Source organism: Pangasianodon hypophthalmus, chromosome 1 (genome assembly GCF_027358585.1).
Source record: "Pangasianodon hypophthalmus isolate fPanHyp1 chromosome 1, fPanHyp1.pri, whole genome shotgun sequence".
Classification (NCBI taxonomy): Eukaryota; Metazoa; Chordata; class Actinopteri; order Siluriformes; family Pangasiidae; genus Pangasianodon; species Pangasianodon hypophthalmus.
The window spans coordinates 8410433-8421761 of record NC_069710.1 but is presented as its reverse complement, the minus strand read 5'-3'; the positions used below and the strand labels follow the sequence as shown (position 1 = coordinate 8421761).

Sequence of the window (11329 nt, the reverse complement as noted above, 5' to 3'; positions counted from 1 at the left end):
TAGAGAGCTAAAAAAACAACAAAAACAAACAAAAAAAAAAACCCTAAAGTTGATCAATCCCTGGCTCGGAACTGAGGAAAGACTGGCTCAAATTTATTTCATTTTTTGTAGCTGCAATTTTGCTTGCACCTTGCAGTTTTCTGTTTGTTTGTTTGTTTGTTTGTTTAATTAAAGCATATAAGCCTGTTACATTACACAGGTAGAGTGTAAGCAGAATTTTTGTCATGCTAAATACAAACATTTTGTTTCTCTGGATGTCTGGATGTTCATCTTAGTTGTAAATTGGCTATAGCATTGGCTATTAGCTGATCCTGAAGCTTCAACAGGCTTACATTAAAACAGCACATTTTTTGCAACAACACTTTCTATAATGTTAAGGCACAATCATAGTTACAACTTGGTCCAACCTTTTTTCTGTGAAACTTACTACAGGGCCTGTTGTTTTGGAGACTACATGCTCACGGACCTTCGTTGCACATTCTTCTTCATGCTGATATTTCCAGGGGTTTGTTTTCAGATATGTAGCAAAGGTGTTTGTGTTATTGTGCACATAAGGATAAAGTGTGGCAATACATTGTACAGGTACGGCTAGATACTGTGTGGGGAGTGATAACTGGACATTCTTAAGAATGCAGGCATTTTATGTATATAAAAAAATGTAAAAATGAATACATACATGTTAGAACAAAATGAAAAAGTTTTAATGAATTTTTGTAGGCCATCATTATCTGTCACTGCTGCTGCCACTGTGGTAAAACTGATAATATAAAAAAAGTAGGTCATAGATCTGCTCTGAAGACCTTTTACTGTATGACATTTTCCATATGACAGTTTCATACCTTGAGATTAAAAAAAAATTTGCAGTAAAAGGTGTTCTTAATCTGATGGTCCTAACATATAGCCTGAAATTTACACTTTGTCCTTTTACAAAAATATGTATAAATCTTTACTGTCAACATTTCTTACCTCGTTAATGGAAATACTATACTATATGGTCAAAAGTTTGTGGACACCTGACCATCACACCCATATAAGAGAAGCAGTTGGAAGCACACAATTTTCCAGAACGTCTTTGTAGGCTGTAGCATTACCATTTCCTTTCACTGGAACTAAGGAGCTCAACCCTGTTTCATCATGACAACATTCCCCTGTGCACAAAGCGAGCTCCACAAAGACATAGACTGCCAAGATTGGAGTGGAAGAACTCGAGTGGTCTGCACAGAGCCCTGACCTCAACCCCACTGAACACCTTTGGGATGAACTGGAACACCGACTGCCCTCCAGGCCTCCTCGGCCAACTTCACTAATGCTCCTGTGGCTGAATGAGCACAAATCCCCACAGCCACGCTCCAAAATCTAGTGGAAAGCCCTCCCAGAACGGTGGAGGTTATTATAACAGCAAAGGGAGGGCCAACTCCATATTAATGCCTATTGGTTAGGAATTGGTACATACTTTTGGCCATATAGTGTATTTTAAACATGGACACCAAAAAAAGAACATAGCTCCACAACAGAATTAAATGAAATGAATGTTTTTGGGGCTTGGCCCACAGCCTAAAATGTTTAAATGTAATTGCATATCAAGACGGCTCTTTTTGGTGACCACGGACAAACAACTCGCAAACATGAGCAGTATGTCTTTTTTGTAGCTCTATAAAGACTATTGGCCTTCATGGTTGTCGACAATAATAGACCGCACATTTGGAGATGGCATCCATACACTGAAAAAAGTGTCACTCAGTTGTTTGACTGCATTATTCCATCATTCATGAATGGTGTACAAAGCCAATATTTGCAGATGATTCTCACAGTTTTGGTAATTTCCCTCCGCATGCCACTACTGAAATGTGAACTTTACAAATGACTTAAAAGTAAAAATAATGTTTTCAGATAACGTAGACATTAAGTTGGAATGACATATAGCGAACATGCTGAAGCATCGGTATACATCGACTTCCATTTCCTGTCGTGCATTATTAAGATTTTATTTATTTATTGTTTGTCCCAACGCGCACTGCAGTCTATAACCAACACATCACGTCTAATGATGCTTTATTTTGTTCTCAGCACAAGTTTTGGAATGACGAGACAAAAACTTACTAGACAGTTACTGTCATGTCTTTAAAACTCATTACATATCTAATCTATCAAAGACTGAAAATATTAGCATTATCCAAGAGTGAAATGTAATACACGATGCCTTAATCCGATCTGTCAGTTTCCACCACGTGCTTGTCCCAATACCTGGGTTTGAAACATTAATTTGGTTCAGAGCAATTGATTCATTTTGCTTGAACAGTCTGAATGAATCAGAGTTATGACAACTAAATAAGACAAAAATCAGAACGGAGAAATTGCTGGACCATAAAACATTTGCACACTGATTCCATAGCAGCTCCTTAAGGTGGTCTTCTTTAATTTTAAACCATTTAGGCAACAAGGGGAAAATTACACTAAAGACATAGCAGGACACATCTTTTCCAGAGGGCTACAGTGGTCAAAGTTTGTGCATTACTAACAGTTCAAAAAAAAAAAAAAAATTTTAAAAAATAAAAAAAAAAATCATCAAAACATGGGCCACTGTGTATGTATTAATTTACAGATGTCAGATGAAACATTTTTACTTGCTTAATAACACTGATGACAGACCTGAGCTAACTCTTCTGATTAATTGCTCAAATTAGAACAATTAAACCTATTCTGTGCATCATATAGCTGCATTTAAGAGTTTAAAAATTTATCTGCATTACTATGATAAAATGAGAGGTATAAAGTTCACATTGAACAATCCCTATCAAGTAGTCATAGTAATACAATTGCTGGTTAAAGTTTTAATGACTTACAGAGTACATGTGCACCATTAAAAAGTTAGCTCATGTAAGTGTTAGACCAGGTATCTCTTCTCAAAACAAGTAGCTGGAAAAAGACTGAATTCACTTCTACATAGCAACAGGTTCTGTACATGTCATTTTTCTGCATCTTCATGATTAGGAGCCACAGATTATAAACAAATAAAATTAGAAATTTTTATAAAACAAAATGTGGTAACATGGGAAATCATCTCTTATCTCAGCTCTGAATCTCTAGTCACAGGTAACAAAGTTAAAAGTTAACACCTTGTGGTGCAACATGAAATTAAATAATCTGCTAATTCGCTAACTGATGCTTGCCATTAGAAAACACTAATTCCACTTAGGCATACCTTCCTTCCCAAACTTCTAAAAAATAAATGTAAAAACAACTCACTCATGATATTTATAAAAATTACATTAAAATATTTGAATAAAAGCCAAATGCAAAGCCTTTCACTATGAGTGGGCTTTTTTTTTTTTTTTTTTTTTTTTTTAAATCAGGTTCATGCCCCTACAATTCTGGCATATGAGAGACATGGGTTTGATTATGCTATACATTTTAAATTGTGGCCCAAACCATATACTACGCCACAGCTATAAAAATATGTCAGAATGAAATGAGGAAGCCATATGGGACTTTTGGGTTTCCAGTTTCCACGAAAAACTCTAAAGAGTCTCACCCACTCAAAGCATCTCAAGCCTGTCTCCAACCTATAAACAAAAACATGTTTTTCTCGTCTTCTTCCACTAAAGTCTGCTTTAATAATCTTGAAACCCTAACCCCTTTGTGTCAAAGCCTCATTCCTCTCTCATGCTCAGCTTATCTCTTGCCACCCCCAGCAGACTTCTCATCCTCCTTCCCATGGCTCTGTTGGTGGGCTTTAAGGTTGCTCTCTCGGCCAAAGCTCTTGCCACATGTTGAGCAGGAGTAACGGCCAGCCTTGTGTGCACGGGCCATGTGGGCCTCCAGCTGCTCAGCACGGTTAAAGCTCTCCTCGCATTCTTGGCATGGATGTGCCTTGCGCTGTGTGTGCTTCTCTTTCTTATGCACCCGGAGCTGAGCTGGTGCAGAGAAAACAAGGTCACACTCTGGGCATGGGATCTGGCGAGCTGTCGGAGAAGCAGCCTTTGTTTTCTTGCTGTCAGATTTATCTTCGTCAGCTTTGGGATCCTGCGAAGCAGATTTTGGTGGCCGTCCTCTCCTTCCCCCTGTTTTAGGTTTTGCCTCAGCAGCTGGTGGTGCTGGGGGCATGTCCTCTGACTTCTCTGCCATTTCATTTTCTTCACTTTTGCCCTGTTTTTGTTTCTTCTCTACAGTTGCTGAGCTTGTTTCTGCTTTGGGAGGCCGGCCACGCCTCTTGACAGGGCCACTACCATTGCAGTGCTGGTTTGCCGCATGGTTTTCTTGATGATGCAGCAGCTCAGACTCCTCTTCAAATCCCCTTCCACATTTGCCACAGCGGTGGGTTTTGCTGGGGTTGTCAGTGTCGTCTCCATCTGGGCGCGCGGGGTGCTGGGCCAGACGGTGGGTACGGAGAAGTGCTGGGCTCCGGAATGTCTCGTTGCATTCTTTACACACAAACTGACGCTCAGGACACACCTGCCGCCGGTGTGTGGTCAACTACAGACATGAGAAGACAAACTGACCAATTAAAATGAGCTGATAATAAAAAGAGCTTTAGGCTATACAAGTTAGTTACAGCCTTAAATGGCTTCTTTGTTGCAATGCAGCCAAGAACATAAGGTACTTCAAAAAATACCTGGACTATTATGCATGGAAGGTTTAGGACTATATGTAGTATGCGAGAACAAGTAGCAGACACCTGATTCATCATATTTTTGTGTTGGACTGGGAATCACCACATTTCCCCATCCACCTTTATATTTCAATCTATTTATTGAAAAATGGCATTAGTGACGCTTTATCAAAGTTTTCTAAGCTTGCGATGACAAATGTGTAAAGACATTGATTATCAGCATCTTCCACATCAGTCTCAGTCTCATCACATGTGGTAAAAGTCACTCACAACATTTAACACGAGCCTCATCGTCGCTCCTCACTTGACTGACCACTGTTAGCTATTATACTTAGGGCTTGGCAATATTGGCCAAAAAAAAAAAAACACACCTCAAATTTTTTCAACTTTATGAACGATTCTTGATTATGTTTTTTTTTTTTTTTTGTTCTTAGATAATGTAATTGAAACATGACAAATTTACTTAAGTGTTTTATTTATTAGAATGGAAAAATAGTAACAGCACCAACTATAGTAAGTAGTGCAAACAATAGTTCTTTTAAATAAAGGATATTTAAACAAAGGATATATTTAAAAAACATTATTTGCACTATTTGCCATAGAACTCTTAGTGAACCCTTCTTTCTCAACAGAGTAAATCAGGACCATGTCTTTTCTGACATGAAATGCCACTGCAACTGACTATACAGCTCGCTGTTTGAGAAAAAAAATGTTCATCACACATCCAAGTCACTTAGATGTAATGCAGCATTGTCTTTTACATTAACTTGTTCACCTGACTTTTCAAACCTGTACCTAACCCATATCTCTGAAGTGATATCTGAACCTTTTGCTACGAGCTCAGTCCTCAGCGAAGTGCTGCCTGTTTATCTTAGCATTTATTTTAAATCTAAGCGCGCAGTGGTTGGGAGTAGTGCAGGCTCTGGGAGGCATTTATCAGATTAAGAAGGCTGTGTTTTTCCTTCATATTGGTTTAAACTTTTAAATAGCATTTATAAATGTTTAAATTAAATATGCAGAGAGAGAGAGAGAGAGAGAGAGTTGTGTTAAAATTGTGTTAAAACATTAAAAACGAGCTGAAAAAATAGCTGATTATTTCATTCAGCTCTCTGCTGTCAGCTTAATTTCTCATATAAGGTCATTCAAACATTTAAAAAAAATATGTGTAAGCATTCCTCTGTTTTGGTATGATGGGGCAGGTGCAGATGCTTCAGGCGCAATTTGAAGGTCGATATCTAATCACAAACAATTGTTTAGGCATAGGTCCATTTTACTGTGGCACATAACTACCCAACAACTTCATGAAATCATGACATTCACTGTGTGAGGCAATCACACTTAATTATCAGGGTTTTAAGACATCTTTTGACAGTGACTTTTTACCAGTGTGTTAATATTAAACTGGCTCCTTATCCAAGAGAAACTGGGTATACCATTGTCACCACTGTATCTTTTAAACTAGTAAGTTTAGAAAGTAAAAAGAAACTAATTTTTCATCAGTTTTGCTGTTTGGGACAGGTTTTTGCCGCACATTTGTGAGGACTGAATACATCACACAATGATGAGCTTAGAGCAAGAGCGTTTGACTCCAGCAGGACACAGACATGAACAGTAGCTACGTTTACATGGACACTAATAATCCGATCGTAATTGGACTAGAAGCACAATCAGATCTAAAAAGTCACATGTAAACACTTCAACCGGAATTAAAAACCGATTAAAATTTCATTCGGATCGTAAGGGGTGGTTTAAACCTTTTCTAATCCGATGGAGAGGACATGTAAACACTTCATCGGGTTGAAAATGAAACCAGATAGTTCTGCGCATGTGCAATGACGTACAAACACGTAATGACGTATGACGCACGGCTGTCAGCGGTATTGGGGCTCTGACCGTAGCCGCACCAGATGCCATGTTCCCCTCCACCATTGAGCATAGTGTCGTTAATGACTGTCGTGTCATCCTAAAATTCTCCTTCCACTCCTCGTCTCTGAAGTGGTGCAAAACGACGTTGTCCCACCAGTCCTTGCTTCGGACCCTCATCCACAGACGCCTTGTTCTGGGCTCGGGAAGGGGCATTTTAATTGCTTGATAAATACACGCAGCACCGCACAAAACATCACGCGCTCGTCGTCTTCTAATTAGCAGCTGAAATAGGCAAATGTTAAGTCTGCTTTTTAAAACGAAAAAACGAAGCAATGGCAAGAGAGTGGCTGCTAGTATCTGCATGTTGGATCGGCGGGAAATGTGTAATCGTGCACTGTGCGCACGTCAGAAGATTCTGTCATGTAAACGCGCATATCAACCCGATTACTTTATTCAGCGTTCTTGTAAACACTGCGATCGGATTAATCAATCCGATTTATTTCATTCCGATTGAAACAAAAAGTGTCCATGTAAACGTGACTAGTGACAACGAGAAAAAGCTCATAGGAATATCCCTTCACCTCTGAGAATGTACGGAAGCTCTCTCTGCAGTGTGCACACTTGAAGGGCTTGTCTTCCTTGTTGTGAGTAGACTGATGCCGTGTCAGTTCCTCAGAGGATGGAAATGTGCGATCACACACATAACAGGTGAAGAGTGTGTCACACTATAGAAAACAAAAAAACAAAATATACTCTATAATTTTATAACACACAACTCTCTCAAAAGGCCATTTAACCAGACACAAGCAAAGGTTTTAGGTCACTGTTTGGTTTGAACAATTCCAACTACTCTGAAAAGCACTGCAATGACCACACAAACCAAGACCTACAATAAAAAAAAAAATTGCAGGGATACATCGATACAAAGACTTTTTGGACAGCGCAGGAGTACATGTTTTTTTTTTGGTACTCGCCAACACCAATACCAAAATGAGTAACCTACTCAGTATTAATCAACAAGGGATGTCACAAACATTTTATTGTTTTCATTGCATAGGAATTGCTGTTGTCAGTTTTTTTACAAGTACATTTTAATGAGTAGATAAGCATGGTATCAGACTAATACCAACACTGGCATTAATGGATCCTTAAAAATTAATGTGTGTCTGTGGTACTAACAACCCTACTTAAAATATTAAGGAACTCATTGATTTAAAATGATCTAAAACTAACCTGCTGCAGTTGCTGTTTGTATTCTTCACGGTGACTCTTCTTCATATGTCTCTCCTTGGCTTTAGAATTACAGAAGGTTATAAAACACTGGAAACACTGCAAGCTCTCATGCTGGTCTGTAAATTGAGCCAAAGAAGAAATTTTAACACATACAATAAGAATACATGTCTAGATGGCCAACACTGCACAAAATATTCCTGGTAATTACTGTAAATAAGAAAACTGCTGGGAAAAATGTCCCTTATCTTGTGTTCCATGATTACATTTCAGTTAGCTGAAAATGCAGAAGAAAGCGTCGATTTGTCCCATTTTTTATTTTATAAACTTTCTTTGTTTATTGTTTAATCATTTATACTTGCATGAAATGCAAATGCTTCCTGCATTATGCATAAAATGCATAAAAGCATGCAAAAAAAAAAGGTGGTGCATTAATGGGATTTCTTGCACTTTGTGATCACAGCACATGCTTTCGCACATACTACAGCTTTACCATCAGTAAAATCTTAGGACCCCCCAAATCCACTTGCAACCCCCAAAATTTTAGACTGCGCCTTTGAGACACAATGCACATTGCAAAAGCACACTTAATCCTCCACTGCGGGATGTGAAAGCTGATCCATGTTCAGAAGTGTAGTAATCCAGGAAATACTGTCCGAAATTTCAAGGTACTAGAAAGCGATACAACTCTACAAAATCTTTCAATCCAATACAATTATACTTATCCTATCTTTGCCCTGGCTATCGTAAGCCTCTTCAAGGCTAAAAGAACAGTTCTTACAGGACTGAATGACAGGGGCTGCAGGAGGATCCTGGATGATGATTGTGGTGTAGGGCTTCCCCGCTTTCTCAGCGTTCACGTCAGCAGGGGCAGCAGTCTCCCCACCTCCCATCACGATTTCCTCTATCTTCAGTATATCAGAATCCATTCTGAAGAGTGGGCCTATATGTCCACTACTGGAAGGAAACACATGCATATTTACAAACCTACTTGAATAGCTGTTATTATAAAGACCATAACACCAATAATATACAGCCTTATGAATATGACAGTATGTAATTGTGAAGGAATAATGGTTTTAATTCCAGTGTCACCCAGAAGAGGATGGGTTCCTTTTGAGTCTGGTTCCTCTCGAGGTTTCCCTGATGAAGTTGAGGTAGGAGTTTTATTTTTTTGACGAGGTCATTAGGGATCAGAATATAAATATACAGCTGAATTTGTAAGCTGCTTCATGATGAGGTCTATCGTTTCTCCATTTAAAGCGAGAGGCATAAATACTATATTACTGAAGAAAAGTTTCCTTGCTCTTGTTAAATAATGAAATATGATAGTGACATTTTACCTATACTGTGTGTGTGTATGTATGTGATATATATATATATATACACACACACACACACACACACTGTACTGTGCAAAAGTCTTAGGCACATGCAAAGAAATGCTGTAGAGCAAAGATGTCTTCAAAAAATAATGAAATTAAATGTTTCTACATAAAAAAAAAATACTATAAAGAGCAGTAAACAGTACTAAATGAAACAAAGTCAATATTTGGTGTGATGATCCTTTGCTTTAAAAAATAGTAGTCTCAGGTACAATGTGTGCAGTTTTATAAGGAAATGAGCTGTAAGTGTTACTGAGTATCTTGCAGAAGCAGCCACAGTTCTTCTGGAGACTTTGACTGTCACACTTGCTTCTTATTTTTGCAGCAAACCCAGCAGCCTTCATTATGTTTTTTGTCTGAAAAGTGTCTCTTACATAATATGCTGCTTTCTTTACTGACATACAAACATTGTTCTGTAACATTTAATTTTGTGCTGGAGAACTAATGTTTGGAAATCCAAAATGTTTTTATACTGAATCAATAATGTAGAAGTCATAAAATAAAAAACTATAACAAAATAAAAATCTATAACAAAGTTTGTACCAAAAAATATAAAGTGCCTAAAACCTTTGCACAGTACAGAATATATAACTGTTTGTACATATACACACCACACACACACACACACACCCAAGAAGTAAGTTCAGTAATAATGGTAGAGGTGGTAAAAGTAGCTCAGAGTGGTATAAAAAGTTTCCAGTGAAACAGGTTTCGGATAAAAGTCTTTCGTCAGCTGTGCAAGCAGGCTGGAGGGAAACCAGCGGATATTCGAGATACAGATTCTTCTTTTTTTGGGGTTTGATTTGTGTTGAGTTTTTTCCACAGCTTATGATTCCCCTGCCATCTGCTCCTAACCTACTCTGCTTACATCAAACTTTGTTCGCACAATCGAGCTGCTCTTCAGTGTATAATTAGAGCTGGTTCATTAATACCGAAGAAATCATTAAACAGATAATAGTAGTTGGTAGCTAATATTTAAAAAGTTTAACAATCCCCCGTCATGTAAATTCTGCCGTGACCAACAGCGACGGCACGGCTAGCTAACGAATTAGCCAGTTAGCTTTAACAGCAAGCAGGACAGATGTAAATGATTGACTTTACTCAGTGCGTGGGAAGTTAAATAGCAAAATGCCCATGTCCTTTTTTTCTGGAGAATCAAATAAAGCGTGTCGACGTCGTAGGGAGTTAGTAATAAGCTGCGAAACAGTTAAACATTAGCTAAGCACGCTAACAAACCAGGGCCTAAGTGACATGGCCTTTTCTCTGCTGCATGAAAACAGACACCCGGGGAAGAGCTGCCTCCGGGACCAGCAACAAACCGCCACCAAGTTCACTGCTGGTGTAGCTGGTTACTGAAAAAGCTAACTTAATGAGTGCATCCGTTCCCAAACAAACCGTCGTATATGTATGCTTTAGCTAATTTGATAGCGAGCTAAGCTAACACCCTTAGAAATAAACTAGCCAACTGTTGACCTGTATTGGTTAGCCAACTGGCTGCTAAGCAAATTCTTAACCAACCAGTGCATATACAAGTCATGTGCAAAGTATTTTGTAACTATGAAAAGGGGTAAACCACAAACAACAAAGGCCACATGCTTACCTTATATAGCTACACTTTTTATGGAGGGAAAACACCAGCACCAACTACTCCTGCAAATAATGTAAAGGGGGCGCAAGTGGGTCGAAGATGTTACTGTAGCCTACGGTTAGCGGAGATAATGGGCCTATGGAGGGAAACTGCGCATGCGCAGACACCACACTCTTTTTAGTGAGTCAGATCACGTGGTTCAGCTCCCCAAATAAGAGCCGACTCTTTCGGCTACCAAACGGCTCATTGACATTTCTCTAAATCAGACAAAAGCTTGCGCTGCGCTGTGTTGACCAGTGGGTGTTCTCAGCATGGCTAAAGTTATTTCATGAGATCTTACGCTACATTTTAATAAACAAAATAGCGTTACTTTGCATTGCATTTCACAAAGTATTTTTTAAAAATTGCAAGCAATCGCCTCCTCTAATACATTATTTATCTAATAATAGTATACATATGTAATTTACATTTATACACTTATAAAATATAAATAATGTAATATCTAATAGCACATTTTGAACGAGCAGCAGTGCAGCGGATCCTGTCATACTGCCTGTCTCTCTCTCTCTCTCTCTCTCTCACACTCACACACACACACACACACACACACACACACACACACACACACACAGGCACCTCAGCGTTTCACCT

General features: G+C 38.7%; 1 protein-coding gene across 2 annotated transcripts; it reads right to left on the bottom strand.

The window, feature by feature from the left end:
• Positions 1–2391: 2391 nt before the first annotated feature.
• Positions 2392–10837, bottom strand: LOC113526875 (zinc finger protein 84-like). Of its 2 annotated transcripts, none has more exons than XM_026914296.3 (5): positions 10691–10837; positions 8487–8662; positions 7709–7824; positions 7057–7200; positions 2392–4473 (listed from the first exon to the last, which is right to left on the bottom strand). In XM_026914296.3, exons 2-5 carry the CDS (start codon positions 8632–8634, stop codon positions 3673–3675), a joined length of 1209 nt encoding a protein of 402 aa, XP_026770097.1. In that variant the 5' UTR covers positions 8635–8662; positions 10691–10837; the 3' UTR covers positions 2392–3672. The 2 variants fall into 2 exon arrangements, with proteins under 2 accessions (XP_026770097.1, XP_026770098.1); XM_026914297.3 differs by having other exon boundaries at positions 8487–8659; positions 10691–10832.
• Positions 10838–11329: the final 492 nt, after the last annotated feature.